This window comes from Sebastes umbrosus, chromosome 1, assembly GCF_015220745.1.
Source record: "Sebastes umbrosus isolate fSebUmb1 chromosome 1, fSebUmb1.pri, whole genome shotgun sequence".
Taxonomy (NCBI): Eukaryota; Metazoa; Chordata; class Actinopteri; order Perciformes; family Sebastidae; genus Sebastes; species Sebastes umbrosus.
The window spans coordinates 38310391-38329964 of record NC_051269.1 but is presented as its reverse complement, the minus strand read 5'-3'; the positions used below and the strand labels follow the sequence as shown (position 1 = coordinate 38329964).

Here is a 19574-nt window from a genome sequence, read left to right as displayed (position 1 = left end):
AACGCTGTAACAGCTGCCGCTGTGGTCTTTACTGAGGTTAACCTTCACTCCTAAACAACACAGAAGGCGCCGTGACACCAGCGATCCGAGTTATATGGGTTTGGACAGAGTTGGTTACCGCAGGCTTTTCTGTTTCTCTGCGCCAGCGATGGGCAGTGTATGTTCTGTTGTTTTTTTTTACCTCATCTGTCCCAGAGTCCCAGGACTGCACTATGTAATCTCTGCCTCCGTGACCTTGAATCCCTCCAAAGTATTATCACATCAGTCAGCTTTGTGAATGGAGAATTAGCATTCAGACAGAGTCCGCCATCGGCATAAAATGTGTTAATCCCCCGAAGCAGCCATGCCATGCTTTAATCATTAAACGGGTCTCAACAGACACAGGTCTCACCCTGCATATAACCTCATGATCAGACCAGGACGCAGCCTCATGGTTTATGTTAAACAGCAGCGTGAGGATATCTCTCTTTTTAAATTAACATTTAAAAATATATATAGTTATTGAACTATCAAAAAAACATTTAGAACTTTTTATTGCCTTATATTTCATATTTTTTTATATTATATTATTTATATCTATATATTGTGATATGTGTATTCTACTCAGAAAGGGTTTATTTGTAGGTAATTTTTTTTCCATGTTGATTTCAAAAACAGAACGTCCAACATTGCAATTTAAACTGATATAAAAAAATTGAAATCATAAACTGGTGCGAGCTTTAGCAGAGGTTATATTACCATAAAAATATTGAAGTTTTTGTGTTTGACGTTACAAGAACGAAACAAGAGCAACGGATACACGCGCGCGCCCAATTTGACGAACTCTGTGGAAAATTTTTGAAAAATAAAAACCAAGAAAGACAATGGATTCTTCGATTGTTGCAGCATAGTCATAGCCTAAGAGCAATTAGAAAGCGTTTTTAACTGCCAAAGGAAAGCCCCTTCTTCCCCCTTCTTCTGAAGTGGTTGCTTCCTTGACGCACTTGTGCTGCTGTTGGTTTCTGACACAGTTTCTCATTAGATACCATTCAGCATACTTGGGTGCCTTCGTGCCCTGATCTGCTGCGCTCAGTCTTGTGAGGAACCACCTGATTTTGGGATTAACCCCCATCCTCTCGCCAGTTAACCTTACACCCCACTGAGCCTAAATGAGTTTGTTAAGGTTAGCGTTCTGACCAGCAGGTTTAAGGGGGCAAGCTGGGCGGAGAAAGACCCCGATGACCCGTCAGCTGACCCAGTCATCCTTCACATTAACTCTCAGCTTCACAAGCAAGTGTTTGATGCCTCCAGGGTCTTGTTGTCTGAGAAGTCTACAATGTCTGTTTGTTTCTAAGATTATTCTTTTTTGGTTTTATTTGATAGTGATAGCAGAGATACAGGCAGGACATGTATCGAAAGAGAGAGGGATGACATGCGACAGTTATTTATTTAATTTTGTAAATATTGAAAAACACAAAATGCATGCAAAAATACAACATACAATGTCTAAATAATTTAATTTAAAATTCATTAGGTGAGCAGACTTAGCAAAAATGCTCCCACTTTTCTTTGTACCATGGAGTAGTAGTAGTAGTAGTAGTAGTAGTAGTAGTAGTAGTAGTAGTAGTAGTAGTAGTAGTAGTAGTAGTAGTAGTATTGGAATAGGCAAAAAAAACATCACAATCATATATTGTGTCTTTATGTATTTTGCCCTTCTTAATGAAAACGCTATCATGCTTTCTATCAAGACACATTTTTCTAATCTAATTAAGCAGTAACATTTGTGACTAACTTAATCCAGAGTTTGTGTTAGTAGGTCATACACTTTCTCTATTATTTCTCACATTTAAAGTTTACATACTGTGTTAAATTCTGTGGTTACATAGGTTGTATAGTTTTTGTTGTATTATACTTATTGAACTTGTATATATTTACACGCCATTTGTCCCACTCTATTTGTAGCATGGCGTTGAGTAATGATTATAAAACCACGCAAAGGTTCACACAGCATAATAAATGTAGAAATCAAACCAACTGCAAAACACTATAAAAATAATTTTGGGAGAATGATTTAAAGGAAGGGTTGGTAATGTTGCTCAAATACATTTTTTGACAAGTTAGTCTGACATAGTACCAATGGATTCTTTAGGTTTTCTAGTTTCATATGATACCAGTATCGTCTCTTTAGCTTTAAAACTGAGCCCGCTACAACCTAAAAATCGCAACTTGTGCATTAATGCATTAAAGAAATGAATGCCGTTAAAATGAATTGGCTTTAACGCGTTATTATCACGTTAACTTTGACAGCCCTAATTTTTTGTCATATCATTATCTTCCACAAGTCTCTACAAAAGCCATGTTCGTTGTTAACATTCATAAATGTTAATTTTGGGGGGTGGCTTTGGAGGGAAGCCTAAAGGGACGGCTGTCAGTTTTGCCAACTTTCTCGCTAGATTTAAGGACTTTAGCAGCTAGTGCTGTTAGATACTTTCATTGGAAAAGAGTTGGCAACAGTGGAATGGGTTCATCGGTTTCATAATTTTTAAAATCTCGTGTACTCTTGCTAGTTTCTCAAGATTACCAACCCTACCTTTAATATTTGTATTGTGTCCAACTGAATTATCGGTTAAATGCCCCTATCATTGTTAGATCTTTATGCAGTCTGCTACAGATTTTTCCCACACTATTTATAGAACATGATTTGTATAGGCCCGATTCCTTCGATCTGAACTGCGTCTTGCGTGTTTCGATTCATTTGATGCTGCAGTAATGTGGAAGAAGCGACAGGACAGAAGGGGGTGTATAGAAGCCAGATCACTCTGACAATGACTGGGACTGACGTCAATGGTGGAGGGCTCTGAGAGAAGTGTCACATCTAAGGTGTAAAAAAGATGATGCTTGGCTCACACTCGTTGCCCTCATTCTTAATGCGTTCAACACTGCAGGATGCCCCGGCTCCGCGAGCTGATTTGAAACATCCGCAGCCACAAACATTCAAAACAGCAAAATATGCTGAAACCATATCTGTCTGTGTCTGTTTGGATCGGATGTGCGATATTTTTTCTGGCATTTATTTGCATATTTGTTGACTGAGTGGGCTGTCAGCTCGTCAGGTGGCTTGTGGCATGACTGTGACGTTTTCTGTTGCTGTTTTAACCACACAGCATCCTGTTTCTCTCTCTCATGGCCGTGCGGTTTTAATAATGAAAAATGTACTTCCGTCATTTCCATTGAACCAGCGTGATGTCGAGTTTTAAGTCGTGGCTACGCTTCTCGGTTTACTGGAAGTGCTTTCATTTGTAAACACTGGGGATGGAAAGAGGGGCCGGGCTGCTGGAGGCGATGTCGTCAAACAAACACACGTGTGCCTTTTGGCCGGCAGGCAGGATCCAAAATGGGGAAATTACCACTGTCATGATGAGTTCGTACTTTTTTTTTTAGCATCATATGAGCAGAACTGAGTGTGGGAAAAAAATGCATGAGATCTGTAATTATTTATTCTCAAACAGACGGACTTGTTAGATGAATTAAAGCGCTGTAATGATAGAACACTACATCTTCTTACTTCATTTCAGATATAATACATATTGCAAGAAATATAAATATGCATTTATTAGAATAAGTAAGTTTATTGAGAAAAGCCAGAGCTGTGTGCAGATATAAGAAGTGTACGTGTGTTGGGGGGAGGGGAAGGCGGGGGGGCAGGTGAACTAGGTAAACACTGTCGCGTTCAGGAAGTGGAACTTGCTCACAGCAGTCCTTTCCTCCTCTCAGAATGACTGTGTGCTGCTCATTATCTTACTGTTGTGTGATTCCCCTCCTGCTGCTGTCTGACCCAGGATTGGTTTGTGGTTCTGTCGGCCACCTCACTCGCCCCCCTACGCCTCCAAATCAACCAGTGAAACCTACGGGACTTTTTCCAAACCAGTTCTTCTGCACCGCTCTGTTTCTAGACGGTGACCTCAGAGGCTACGCAGCATCCTTTACCGTTTTCATTCATGCTGCATTAGGACTAATGGTTGTGCTGATTTAAGGGACACACAATAGCGACGTGGCATGGGAACATGAAACATAAATTCATGCGTTCCCATGACCGTGGCTTATTGGGGAAGCAGGTTCAGACAGCACACAATAACGTTGGCATGTGGTGGTTGAGTGCCGGAGGAGAGGGAAGCGTGAAAGAATGCGGCCGAGTGGCCCTCAGTTTGAACTCAGCAACCCCTGAGGAGGTAGCTGCTGGGTTGCCTCTGTCAGTTTTGCATGCTCTCATACGGCGGTTACAGCTGATAACGCCGTCACGACCAGCGGTGCCGTTGCGGAAGCGTAGCGCCCACACTCCCGTTTTCCCCCCAGGTTAACACTCTTACCTCTGTGGGTTTGCACCGTTAGCTGCAAGCCACCCGCTCAGTCGTCGCCATGTTAAGAGCCTTGCAAAGGCAATAGAAATGCTCCCAACCTCGCATTTAGCATCTTTAAAAAAAAAAATAAACATTTTAATCCTTAAGATTTCAGTCCTGGTTGATTTGGAGACACTCGTGATTACCGCAAGTGCGGGTAACACTACAGTTCCCAGAATTCTGGGGGCAGTAAACAGTCGTTGAGACGCTTTTTTGATAAACGACAACACCAACCTTCTGTGACAAATCCGTTGTGTTTCCTGTGACTGAGTCACAATAAAATCCACCCTTAGTTTCATCCATTGAATGCAGTGAGAAATGTTGGGTTTGCATTAGCAGTGACTTCATACAGCTCTGATACAGTAGTTAACAGTGAGGCACATATCAATGATTACATGTAAACATCGCTTCTTTTGAATCCCTCGTACATGTGAAGGAAATTTGAACCCAGTGCAGGAATGGCGGACTATACTATGTAGACTATAAAGAGACACAATTACTGAATGTAAATACATTAAATGGCTATTGCTGAAAAAAATGTCAACCATATACAGTCAAAGTTAAAGTGTTTATTGTCATGTTCACAGTTAAAAACAAGTTTCCCCGTACAATGAAATTTTTCCTTTGCCTTCCGCTCTGAGTATAAGAAATAAATACAAGAAAATACACAAAGAAAGAAAGAACAATATGCAATAAAATAGATAGAGAAGAAAGCTATATTTACAATGTACAATAGAAAAATAGAGCAGTATCTGTGCTAAATGTGCATATACAGTCTCAAAAACAGGCTATGATTTTATGGAAATCTTAAGGATTATAACTTTAACAGACTTTTTTCGTTGTTTTTGTATAAAACACATTAAAATTCCCACCAGTAATGAAATCTTTTTAAATAATCCCACACCTCTGACTATGTAAAATTGCCTTTTTGTTCTCAAAACAAACCATCAGGCCATATTGAAATGATTTGTGCTCATAGTATGCCAAACGTCAACACCTTCAGTTAGGATTCGCTGGTAGTTAATCGCTCCTTCAGTTCTGACTTTGCAACAGTTACTTCAGAGTTCTGAAAGAACTGATAAAATCTACGTATTTAACCTGAATACTTCTCGGTTGCTGCTGACACCAGCATGCCGGTAGTACTTATCAGAGGTGTCAGTCATGCCAGGAGATATTGTACAGTAACAACTTTATTACAGTTCTCGTCTGTGGCTCTCAGGAGCATTCAGGAGCTGCACGTTTATTTCAGCGCTGCATGTGAGGCGATGCGTGTATTATAAAATGAGGAAGTTTCTTTCTCCATCTTAGTTTACAGCTTTTTGTAAGTTTTGTTGTGTGTACGGCAAGACTGGAGATGGAAACATCTCACCGATAAGTGAACTGCCTGTTCCGAGTAGTTTCAAGAATGCCCTCATATCCCATGTGATTGTAATATGGAAAGTCCCTCAAGATTAGTTTGAGTCCGCTTTTAGAGCAGGCTTCAAATCACTGCATGCAGCCAAAGAGACAAAGCAGAGGGCCTGCAGTGAAAAACATTAATCAAATAAGGCTTGACATTTGTTCACACTTTTTTCCCATTTATGTTGTAATGTTTGAGGCATTTTCAACTACATTGAAAGATAAAAATTACATCAAGATAAGATAAGATGAACCTTTATTAATCCCCGGAGGGAAATTCGGGTGTCAAAGCAGCAACATCAGCAAACAGAGTGAAACACAGGAGAGGTTCAGGTACACTAAAATAATAAAAACAATAAATAGAGATATAAAAGATACAGAGTGAATGGGTTAACATAGTGTGTACAGTCCGTCATTAAATAAATGTAGTATGTACAATAAATACATATAATATTTACATATGTAATGTCTATAAAGTGGTATATAGGATGTAAAGTGTAAGTATATAGTAAAGTAAGTGTAAAGTAAAGTGAAGATAGTGCATGTTTAAAGTTCTTAAAGTCCTCATAGTTCTCATATCGGTTTATTTGCAGAATTCAAATTTAAATTACATGAACTAAATTTATTTATAAATTAAATTTAGAAAGAACAATAATCACTTCTTAGAAAATTGCAAAACGTACAGCAAATTTAAGAAAGCATTATAAAGACTGCGATTCGGGCTGTTCAAAGTTAACAGGATAACAACGCGTTAATGCAAATTCTTTTTAATGCCACTAATTTCTTTAACGCAATTTGCAAAAAACATTAGGTTGTAGCGGGCTCAGTTTTAATAGAGTAAAGATACTGGCGTCATATAAAACTAGGAAAAACCTAAGGAATCCATTGGTATCAAACATGTCATACTAGCTTGTTGCGAAGGAGAATAAATAACGCTCCAAATATGCGCTAAATTTTGGCAAAGAAAAGCTGGCTTTGGCCATTTTCTAATGGGTCCCTTGACCTCTGACCTCAAGATATGTGAATGAAAATGGGTTCTATGGGTACCCACGAGTCTCCCCTTTACAGACATGCCCACTTTATGATAATCACATGCAGTTTGGGGCAAGTCATAGTCAAGTCAGCACACTGACACACTGACAGCTGTTGTTGCCTTTTGGGCTGCAGTTTGCCATGTTATGATTTGAGCATATTTCTTTATATTAAATGCAGTACCTGTGAGGGTTTCTGGACAATATTTGTCATTGTTTTGTGTTGTTAATTGATTTCCAATAATAAATATATACATACATTTGCATAAAGCAGCTTGTTTGTCCACTCCCATGTTAATAAGAGTATTAAATACTTGACAAATCTCCCTTTAGGTACATTTTGAACAGATAAAAAATGTGTGATTAATGTGTGATTAATTGTGATTAAATATTTTTAATTGATTGACAGCCCTAATTGTGAAGTTCCATTGTGTTGCTGTACTGGCCATAACCATCTGTGACGATTTGTGTTTACCCAGGACCACAACTTGGACTGGTTCCCCCGGATGCGGGCCATGTCGCTGGTCAGCAGCGATGCAGACGGGGAGCAGAATGAGATCAGAAGCCTGCAGGAGAAACTGGAGTCCACCATGAAACTGGTGTCCAACCTGTCGGGCCAGCTGACGGAGCTCAAAGAGCAGGTCGGTTTAACTAAAGTCACAAAGACTGTGGTGTCTCTCGACTTCATCGTGGGGAAAAACATGATGAGTGAGTGACGAGCGACAGCAGACGTTGCTCGAGGTTTGTTTGTTTGCCGCTCTTTGCCCTTTAGATGCAGAGCTTACTAAATGCAAAAGGTGGTGAGTCATAATTCACTCACAGCTCGGGAGGTTCTCAACCTGATTTTATCTGATTCATTTTTATTGGTTGTCTTTTTATCCATTGATTGATTAACTGGATAAAACCTTTCTCAATGTTTAGAAGAGCACAGAATTAAGAAAGTGATTTCCTTCAAAAAAGAATTGCTTTTCATTAGACTGGTTAGAGAATATGGGAATAACTTTAAAAGACAATTTTTTGCAATAAATAAACACTTAGAGACTCAAGTGCTTCCAGGTTTTAAATTGCACAATTGCTGCAATCCCCCGCTTCCGAGTAAACAGAATAGTAAAAATGTCTCTTACCCTTGAAATGAGAACTATCTGTGAGGAAGTGAATGTTACCGAGACATTTTGACCCAGACAGGGGGAAATGATTATTGTGTTGCTGCAAGCTGTGAAGGGCACAGCAGCATCGGTCACATTTCAGTCCAAGCTGAACATGTGTTAGGCCTGTTTTGACTTATTTTATTTACAAACAATTCAAACAGTATGATTGTGCAGATGTGTAAAAGGCTTTTTTTCATTCAGAGCCCTGAGCACAAACAGGAAAATTATGCTGCAAGCATTCTCAGTAAAATTGGCTTAATTAGAAAATGATAGTGTTAAAAAAAAAAAAAAAAGGCCAGCATTCTACTGCTAACTGAGTTTAAACTGTGCAATTGATGTGTTTTAGTGATATTTTCCTCTCAACACGTCCTCCTCTACGCAGAATTATTTCTCTTGGAACACTCATTGCAAGACCACTTTGTCTTCTCACTCTTAATATTGTTGCGTTTCAGTGTCGAGGTGCAAATCGCTCCCTTATGTTAAATAAAGTCAATTCTTAGCAGAAAGGCTGTTCTTGTTCCCCGCTGGTATAAAGGTTAGCACCTGTGTTATGACTCATGTGTTTTGCTTGATCTTTGAAATTTCTTTTGACTGGGTTTCAGTATTAGTTGTTTGTATTGTGCTGCTTTCGTCAGAGGACGCGGCGATGTGCATGACGAGGCCGGCAGGATTTCAAAAGAATCCGTTTCACATCAGCAGTGTGCAGAGTTTGTGCAGCATTCGTTAGTTTCTGTAAAGTGATCGATGAAGATGAAGGATGCCAGCGTATATTCCATAGACGAAGGACGCGCGTGCCAACAAAAGGTACAGAATTATTTTTTTATTATCTGTCTTTTCTGTGCTCTTCAGATGACAGAACAGAGGAAGCAGAAGCAGCGGATCGGCCTGCTGGGACACCCTCAGCACATGAACGCCAACCCCCAGCAGCCTGCATAAGAAGGTCAAGTGACACAGCCCTGAGATTGCACATCATGTCTAACTGCACTGAGTGTAATTTATAACAGTAGGGAACCACTGTAACATAGGTAGTCATAAGGCGATGTGTAGCTCTACCCCCACGCACGTGTTGCTCCGGTAACACTCACCCGCCTCGCTCTGTTCAGTCCAGTTGGAATTGGTGCCAAATGTTTTCTATGTAGAAATAAATTGGATTTCTCAACACATGGCCTTTACTGGTTGAACTTGAAATATAGATGACTGGACAGGAGGAATTAGTCCCATTTGTTTTTTTTGTTTTTTTATTTTAATGTTTTCTATTTATATTTCTGGCATAACAAGCAGTATTAAATGTCTTATTTTTGTATGTCGTGCAATATATTAACTTAAATATGCAACCTCATTGGTGCGTGGATTTAAGTTCCATCAGACATGTCTTATTTAATTTAAAAGCGTGGGCCAATTTTTTTTTTGTTTGTACTTTTCTTGTCTCTGGATAAAATAGGGAGTAGTTGTCTTTACTTACGCAAATATAGAGATGATATTTAATAAGCTCCTCAATTATTTTTTCTTTTATTTCTTGAAAATGTGCGTACTTCTTGAGTGCCAACTGCGCTCAATAGAGATAGTATATTGTGTGAGAGCAATATATATATAGTTTTCTTTCACCTAAATGTCATATCTCACTGCTAACTTATTTTATGATAAATTTGCTTTCTTATTTAATTTGTTTCTAAAGGACATTTAGAAGGTTTGACTTGTCAGTCGGATATACTGTGTAATTTATTCGGTATCACTCATGCTATTACAATTTGCTCAGGAGTCTTTTACTGTAATTAACGTCATTAGCGTAATTTCCTGTTTTTGCAGCAAACATGTTCCATTTGTGCCTGTTTTCGTCTTTGTTTTAAAGTCCGACACATGTTTGCTGCTCGTGCAGAGTCACTAACTTTTATGTTAATTTTCACTAAAAAATGTTATAGTTGGTTTTCATGCTTTTAGGATGATCTCTTTTTTGGACTACTATGTGTACATAAAGTTTGTTGCTTTGCTTTTGTATAGAAAAATTGTAATTCATGAATGTTAGGATTAACTAAAAAATCTTAAGCACTGTCAATTTGTATATTAAAGTAGAATTATTTATTAAAATTGATGTAATTATCCTTTCCTTCATATTGCATTTGTTTATTGTTGAGGTGATTTTATAGTATTATTATTATTATAAATTATCCATATAAAGTAAGCCATTTATTTTGTAATAATGTTCAACAATCTGGTTGCCTGGAAGTGTATTTATACACACTCATACATTATCACCCAAATCAAATTGAAGGGTCCAATATGCACACTGTACTGTAAGTGACGTTTTTGTCATTATAAATGCCACCTATTGACAATATACAATACACGAGTCAAATACAGGAATTTCAGCCAGTGTTTTCCAGTTCAGAAATTAAACTAGGCCACGTCCTGAATTAATCTGTTTGCTTTCAGAGAAACTACGCTCTGTCAGCTGGAAAACATGCGTCTCTGAAACCAGCAAGTGTCGGCAGTACGAGTGGAATGTGTGTAATCGGGTGGATTTAATATTGCATATATCCTCATTAATCAGGGGCTTTCTTGAAAAGATTCTCTGCGTGCCAAGTATTTATCGAGCTCTACAAACAAGTCTTCAGATGAGCTTTCAATCTCATACCACGTGTCCAGCAAAACAAATGATGCCTTGTAAATGTCCTCATTTATCGTCAAGACACCGGTTTGTGTTGAGTCAAACTAAACTGAGGTAATAGTACTCCTATGCTGCTAAGTGTGTCACCAAAGATCAGGGGCCAGTTGCATAACGAATAGAGCTAATTTACCTGTTGCATAAAGGTAAATTGTACCTTAATGTACAAAGGTAATGTAAGACTGACTTACATCATAGCCTGTCCCACAATACATGATGGGTGAAATAAGACACTCTATACCAAAATGGTGGATACAACAGCAGCAACAACACACCAGGTATTGTATGGGAGAAAATAGCAGAATAAAGGTCAGCAGCATAAATCCAACAGTTGTTAGAGCCGCTAAAGATGTTCAGAAACATTTCAAGAATACGGTACACAAATTTGAATTTAAAGTTATTAAACGGTTGAAATAGTGAGCTAAAATGTAGCTGGCTGAAAGTAGCATGTAAACAGTTGAAATATTTAGTTAAAGGCCTAAAGTTCAAGGTAACTCCAGGTAAATCAAGCTAACCCATACTTCTGTCTAACCTTTAAATAACTGATTCAACAGTTATTTATTACTTTTAGCTGTTTTTTTAGCTAAATATTTTAAGTGATTATTGATTACTTTTAATTAACCTTTAGCTAACTATTTTTACTATTTACTCATTACTTGTAGCTATTTTTTAGTTAACTGTTTAAACTGTTTATCCATTGCTTTTAATTAACCTTTAGCTAACTATTTTAACTGTTTATTGTTTATTTTTTAGCTAAACTGATTCAACAGTTTATCTATTTTATGATCTTTTTATCTATGTAAAGTGTCTTTGAGTTTTTAGAAAAGCGCTATATAAATAAAATGTATTATTATTATTACTTTTAGCTAACTGTTTCAACTGTTTACCCATTACATTTAGCTATTTTTAGCTAAATATTTTAAGTATTTATTAGCAAACCTTTAGGTCACTATTTCAACTGTTTATCCATTAATTTTAGCTATATATATGTATATATACATATACATATATAAATAGACCTATGGGTAAAACCTATGGGTAAAATTACAAGTTTTTATACATATATTTATATAAATATATATTTGTTTATATATAAATATATATTTATATTTATATATATATATAAATATATACTTATATTCATAAAGACATGGGAACAGCAATATACCCCTTATTGACATAATTGGTTTTTTTTTTCCACATAACAACAAAAGCAGAAAGATTTGTCACAGCTGTTTCATTTTCTTCAGGGTCTTATCAGGATTTAGAGTTAACAGAGGCCCCCCTGTATCTCTCCCTCGTTTCCGGACTAACTCGCTTTGTTTTGGCACGGTTGCTATCTCTATCTCTGTTTCTGTCTCTGGCTGCTGGCTGCTTCCTTCGGGACGGTCGGCGGAAGGAGCCGAGCGACCACTCGGGCATTCTCGGGTACGTGACGTCACCGGGCAGGGATGTGCCGGCCATGAGGAGCTCAACGTGACAGCCGCGCTGGTGCGTACAGGCGGGTTTAATACTATCATTACCGCAGCCAGCCAGCCTGCAGCCAGCCAGCCTGCCGGTCCCGAAAAAAAGAAAACAAACCAACGACAGTGTCATCATGCTGCAGGTGCACGTGCCACATAGCGAGCGGGTACAGTATGAAATTACAGGGCGTCAAGTCAGTACACATGACACATGACACATGCCAGGATACAAAATGTGCAAAACAGAAGTGATGGTTGGCCTCAATGAAACTCTGAAATGTATTAGAGGACACCATAAAGATAGGCGGGCTTATTATTGTTTATATAAATAAATAAATAAAAACAATAATAAATAATATACAAACAATAATAATATTAATTAAAATATAATAATCATCTATATAATTTAAAAAAGTGTCAAAGCTATTTTAAGTCCTCAGTGTTTATAACATATTGGATAGTTGTTCTGTATACTATCATAATAAAAACAACTTATATATTAGTCTACTATAGGAACAAAGTCTGTCACATAGGATTGACTTTATTGTGACCTTATCACACTTTTTCAAATATATATACATATACATTCAAATATACATGTGTGTATATATATATATAATTTATTTGTATTTTATTTATCTATTATTATTATTATTACTATTATTGTCTATATGTCACTCCAGAGACTACAGTGTTTTCAGTAATATATATATATATACTGTATATATACAACTTATATCAACTATATATAATATATATAAAAAAATATAAATTATTTTATTTTATTTATTTTTATTTTATTTATCTTTTATTATTATTATTATTATTATTATTATTATTATTATTATTATTATTATTATTATTACTATTATTGTCTATATGTCACTCCAGAGACTACAGTGTTTTCAGTAATATATATATATATACTGTATATATACAACTTATATCAACTATATATAATATATATAAAAAAATATAAATTATTTTATTTTATTTATTTTTATTTTATTTATCTTTTATTATTATTATTATTATTATTATTATTATTATTATTATTATTACTATTATTGTCTATATGTCACTCCAGAGACTACAGTGTTTTCAGTAATATATATATATATACTGTATATATACAACTTATATCAACTATATATAATATATATAAAAAAAAATATAAATTATTTTATTTTATTTATTTTTATTTTATTTATCTTTTATTATTATTATTATTATTATTATTATTATTATTATTATTATTACTATTATTGTCTATATGTCACTCCAGAGACTACAGTGTTTTCAGTAATATATATATATATACTGTATATATACAACTTATATCAACTATAATATATATAAAAAAATATAAATTATTTTATTTTATTTATTTTTATTTTATTTATCTTTTATTATTATTATTATTATTATTATTATTATTATTATTATTACTATTATTGTCGTAGGCTATACGTCACTTCAGGGACTACAGTGTTTTCAGTAATTAGTGTTACTATATATATATATACATATATATATATACACTGTATATATACAACTTATATCAACTATGCATAATATATATAAAAAAATATAAATTATTTTATTGTATTTATTTCTATTTTATTTATCTATTATTATTATTATTATTACTATTATTGTCGTAGGCTCACGTCATTCCAGACACTACAATGTTTTCAGTAATTAGTTTTACTATATATATTTACATGTGTATATATACAACTTATATCAACTATATATAATATATAAATATAAATTTATAAAAATTGTATTTATTTTTATTTGTATTTTATTCAGTAATTATTGTTACAAGATAATATAATAAAAGCTTCCATATTTTCAGTCTAAGAACTCATATTTCTGTTCCAGTCGTCGAGGGAACTGTTGCTCTACTTTGTGTCTTTGTAAACACGCTCAGCCCTCTGAACACGGTTTACCCCGAGCAGCAGGAGCATGGTGGTACACGAGACCGAGCCCAGTGGAGGAGTACTACAGAAGAGGGTTGTACTCCAGCAGCAGCAGCAGCAGCAGCAGCAGCAGCAGCAGCAGCAGGAGGAGGAGGAGGAGGAGGAGGTGCGTGTGGTGGAGTTGAAAGCACCGTCCAACACGTGAGGCTCATGTGACGGTGTCGAGTCTGTGTCTCCAGCCGAGAGAGAGACGTGCCTGCAGTCACAGGGTTTATTTAACACGTAGTCAAAACCCACCCAGCTCTCTCACACATCGAGCCAGGCGTGGAAACCTCCTCAGACAGACATACTACCGAGTCCGGACCTCAGGGTGACAACACAACACAGAGCAGCGCACCACAACTGCAGCTCTCACACACTGGAGAACAGGACATATACTTTTTTTTCTTCCTTTATTTCTCATAGGATTTATTTTTTCTCATTTTTGAAAGTGCGACTTTTGAAGAGATTTGGATCGATTTGAAGGCTTTTTTTAAAAAGTAATTTCTCAAGCAATATGGAGAGGATTACCAGCGCGCAACCACCTCCCTGTGTGCCAAAACACCCATCAATGGATATAGCTGACATGCAAGGGTAAGAGGAACATTTTATATTTTATTTTATTGTATTCTGTTCTATCCTGTTATATGAAAACACTTATTACTTACCAAACTAAACTAATTTGCAAGGGTATAAGGAACATTTTATATTTTATTTTATTGTATTCTGTTCTATCCTACTATGTGAAACACTTAAGTTTTTTACTTACCAAACTAAACTGATTTTATTTTATTTTATTCTGTTCTATCCTACTATGTGAAACACTTAAGTTTGTTACTTACCAAAACTAAACAAATTTTCTTTTTTTTCTCCATAGAATGGATTTTGTACCCATGTATGTGTACAAACCCAGAAGAGGCATGAAGCGTGGAGATGAGAGCAAGGTAAATATAAGTTTAGAAATGCATAATATTCCTGCCTTTTATTCAATTCAATTCAATTCAATTTATTTTTATATAGCGTCAAATCATAACTGAAGTTTTAAAGTGAGTTGCCTGGATTTAACTCATTTCGACCCCTCTCCAGGAGACATACAAGTTGCCCCACCGACTGATCGAGAAGAAAAGACGCGACAGAATCAACGAATGCATTGCCCAGCTGAAGGATTTGTTGCCAGAACATCTTAAGCTGACAGTGAGTGTTATCTTCTACATATGGCATGTCTGCTAACAGCCAGGGAATCTGACACGCCACATGCTTCTGCTGAGCGGCTTGTTTGCTACAGCCTTTTGGATTCAGTTTTTTGGAGTCTAAAAAAAACCAAATCAAAGTTTTGCATTTTTTTAAGAGAAGAATAGAGATGATCAAACATTATTTTTTTTTTCTTTACAATTTTGTAATTTTTTAGATTTTATTGTCTAAATTCTAACAAGATTTTTAATTTGTTGTTGAGAATTTTTTGTGTGTGGATTTGCACGACTTCCCGCATGTTTGATGCTTGTCCTCTGTTCGGCTGCTGTTACGTAAGAAAGATCAACATGCTTATCGAAGGTCTTCCTGTTTTAGACGCTGGGTCACTTGGAGAAAGCCGTGGTGCTGGAACTCACTCTCAAGCATGTGAAAGCCCTGAGCGGCATCCTGGAGCAGCAACAGCAGAAAATTATCGCGCTCCAGAACGACCTGCAAATCGGTGAGTTTGATGCCCTGATGTTGTTGTTGTGTACGTAGAATACAACAGATGTTATTCAGCAACAGTGTGTTGCATCTATCAGAACTACTTCAGGGAAAAAAAGGATTATTTTTAACCTTGCGGTTTCTAATCAACCAGGTGATCATGGAGGCGACAGTGCAGAGAGCAGTGAGGAGATGTTCCGCTCCGGCTTCCACTTGTGTGCAAAAGAGGTCCTCCACTATCTGGCCAGCCAAGAAAGCAGCAGGGACTTGACTCCTTCACACGTCATCAGCCATATCCAAAAGGTAGCAGCTGAAGTCCTGCATCACGAGAGCAGCCTGCACCCAGACGAGTCCGTCCCCAGAGCTTCAGAGAAACAGAAGAAACCCGCCGGAGAGCCCCAGAGGGCGTCCGAGGGCTCGGCCAAGAACTGCGTCCCCGTCATTCAAAGGACTTACCCCCATGTGACAGGGGAGCAGAGCGGCAGCGACACAGACACTGACAGCGGATACGGGGGAGAGCATGAAAAGCGTGACCCCAAAGCCCAGTGGTCAGAGAGCTATGCAAAGGAGGAGGAGCGCAGGCAAGCCGCGTCCGAGACGGCGGTCGGTGCCATCAAGCAGGAGGGCGACGAGCCTCGGGCCAAGAAGGCGAGGTCCGAGTCCCCAGAGGACGAGATGATGTCCGGTCACCCGGCAGGAGGCCCCGGCGGCTACATGGGCTTCTCCCCAAACCAGCCGTTCTGTCTCCCCTTCTACCTCGTCCCGCCTGCAACAGCGGCAGCAGCAGCCTATCTGCCCATGCTGGAGAAATGCTGGTACCCCGGGGGCATGCCGGTCATGTACCCGGGCATGAGCGGCTCTGCCCCAGCCACGCCTCCCACGTCTCTGGTGATGTCCCCAAGGGCAGGGTCTCCAGCATCCTACCAGAACCACATGGACTCCTCCGTTCTCCACAAAGCTTTAAAGCAGGTCTCCCCGTTGAACTTGGAAACCAAAGACTGAACTCAACGTGTTTCTGTTGGAATCTCGCCCTCTGAATGTTGACGGGGTTGAAAAGAGGGTAAACACAAACGCACTGGTATCCCTTCAAAGCGCAGACGTTGTTTGGCCCATTTGACCCCCAGCAAAGACCTCAAAAGGTCACCGTCGTCCATCGCCAGCTCCTCACACACTGAAACAGGACTTTTAGGGGCAACCTGGAGCGCCCACGTGAAGGCTCATAGATCACCTGTTGCATGGAAACACTGTGAAGATGATAAAGACAATGCAAGAGATTGCAAGTTTTCTTTTCTAGTTTGTCTTCTCTGCACTCAGTGTTGAATGTCAGAGGTTAACACAGAATGTAAGGCCCCCTGAAAAAAACCTATTTGGACCTACTTTTTGCACACAAACACCACTCTTTAATGAATGTAAAGTTTGAACAAAAGCCCCTTGTAGATGCTGCTTGAACCTCCTGCTGTAGATCTGTGAATGGAAGATCTACCTACAGTGTTTGTCGCTCCTGTAACTGCAACAAACCACTGTTTAGACTAGTTACCAAAAAAACAAATTGTGACAAGAGGCGTCACAAAAGACATTTGCTCCTTTGATCCTTCAATTACCTTGCAGCTAAATGAACAGTGTTCACGGCGTTCAAAGAATTCAGGGTGTTGTCACTGTACAAGGTGTGTCACTCACACATGTCTGTTTGAAAGTGGTCATACGTGCTTTTACGTTTTTTTGATTTGTGACTCATGACTATTTGTGCATCTAGATGGAGTCCCTGTGAAGTGATGTCTCGTAATTCATTTTGTTTATACTACTCGTACATCTCTATTTTTGATACGTGACCCGCTGAGTGTATTCGCATCGCTACCGGAAGACGGATGAGGTAGTCATTCGCTGTACGCCAAGAGGACGTGTACAGTATATAGCATTGTGCTCAACCAGATTTGCATCTTGCCCACAAATTCCCAGTCAAGTTAAGGCCTGATCTTAGCTCATGCTGTTGCCTTTTTACTCGTGTAACGCAGACACAACGACGGCAGGTGTTTCAATGTATTTCGCTTTAAATGTTGTGTCTGTGGCAAAGAGAGTGAATGTAAAGTTCAAGACAAAAATAATAGTTTTGTATAGAAAGAGGTACTTGGGATTTTTATTTTGAAATGTAACAAAAAGGTTGTTTGTTGTACATATTTTGTATATAAAGTATTATTGATATATATTAAAATATTAATAAAAGCTTTTTTTTCCCTCCCGTGGAATTTTGTGTTTCACTGCCTGACGGCTTAAACGTGTTGCAGCCAGACAAGCCGACAGCTCCTCATAACAACACATACTTACATAACACTTACATAACCCATAATGCAGCACAGCCTCTGTAAATCAATAGCATGTCTTAGATTACAGGCTGTAAACATTTCAAAGCATTTCCCAGAAGTTATCTGAAGGCTGTTGATTTTATTTTACATATAAATCTATTTTGCACTTTAACAGTGCAACTTTTAGCTCATCACAATTTGGATGCTCATGGACAAGATTTTTCTTATTATATACTGTCATGAATATTATACACTAATACAAACTTATAATGCAATCTCAAACATTAGTTTTGAAACTAGAGATAACTTTTTGGTTTTCTGTAAAAATGTAGACATAAACTACAAATTCACTGAATTATCTGAGTATTACTTTTGTGATGTAGTATTTTTCTCTCCCATACTGTTCATATAGACTACCGTTTGGCACCGTAACAATACTGAAAGTGTGCTGAGTAGGAGCAGAAAATGCATCTGGCAAATTGACACCCCTGTGGATGGAAACAGTTCTTGAGGTCGTGGGAGAAAAGACTTTATGTTTTTTTAATTTACTTTCATATTTAATAATATGGAATAGTAGTCTCCAGCAGCCGTGTTTGGGTGCTGTTTCCTGGGTGGTAACTCTGCTGTAGTTTTTGTAGTAATAGTGAAAATGAAAAATGCTCACCACCCACCATGCCTCCCTGAGAAATGTGGAAATGCCTGTTTTCCTTTCTCTTGTAATCAAAACAATATTTTGTAATTTGGCAGATCAGTGAAATAATTTCAACTAAGTATTTTGAGATACAAAAATGCAGTACTGGCGCCACCTTGTGGAATTAGTGCTCCATACTGCACTAGCTGCCATTTTCACAACCAAGTTATTAATCTTTGTTAGACCCCCAAACTGATATGATGCTGCCTTTAGGAACCCAACTGAGAGTATGTCAATGACAGTTAGTAGAAGTATACAGTTTAACTGTGAAATCCCTCATTCAAATAACATGCTCGTCATTTTGTCCTGTGTTTTAGAAACTGTAGAGTTTGGGGAGCGTGCAGACTCCAGAGTCTAACAATTCCAATAAGGTCGTAGTACACCTCGTAATGCAACCCCTGGAAAACAGATAACGAACTCGCTGACAGGCTGCTATTAGAATGCTCCTTTAGTTCAGTGTCTTTGGTGTTTGGTGAGTGACGACACCATACCTAAGTACAGTCAGTGTCTCTGTAATCACATGCAGTGACAACCAAAGTCACGTAGGACTAAACTGTATGTAGAATGTACATAATGCTCCATTAAACTAATCAAGAGGTAAGATAACTGATGAAACTGACCCAGATGTTGCACCGTTTCTCAAACTTTAATTAAAATGAAGAGAATTCCAGTAACATTTAGAGTTAAACCAGCTGTCTACACATACATTTTTTTCAACACATCATGTGATTATATTTACAACAAATTCCATAATTTATTATTGTTGTATATGTGGCAATAAAGGTTATGATATACAGTATTTGGGGGGCTGATTTCATCCCCTCAGCTGGGACATGATCAACAAACCCCGACCAAATGATATGCATC

The 19574-nt window shown here is 37.7% G+C and overlaps 2 protein-coding genes across 10 annotated transcripts in view; both read left to right on the top strand.

Moving 5' to 3' along the window:
• itpr1b (inositol 1,4,5-trisphosphate receptor, type 1b) overlaps positions 1-10062 on the top strand; it is a 122801-nt gene extending 112739 nt beyond the window's left edge. For all 9 annotated transcript variants that reach the window (XM_037770900.1, XM_037770908.1, XM_037770865.1 and 6 more), the window contains 2 exons: positions 7285-7446; positions 8803-10062. In XM_037770900.1, coding sequence (XP_037626828.1) covers positions 7285-7446; positions 8803-8889 — 249 coding nt within the window. In that variant the 3' untranslated portion in view covers positions 8890-10062. The remainder of the gene's footprint in view (positions 1-7284; positions 7447-8802) is intronic.
• Positions 10063-14165: 4103 nt separating this feature from the next.
• bhlhe40 (basic helix-loop-helix family, member e40) lies at positions 14166-17952 on the top strand. Its single transcript, XM_037776279.1, has 5 exons — positions 14166-14636; positions 14920-14986; positions 15129-15236; positions 15609-15732; positions 15871-17952. Exons 1-5 carry the CDS (start codon positions 14560-14562, stop codon positions 16716-16718), a joined length of 1224 nt encoding a protein of 407 aa, XP_037632207.1. The 5' UTR covers positions 14166-14559; the 3' UTR covers positions 16719-17952.
• Positions 17953-19574: the final 1622 nt, after the last annotated feature.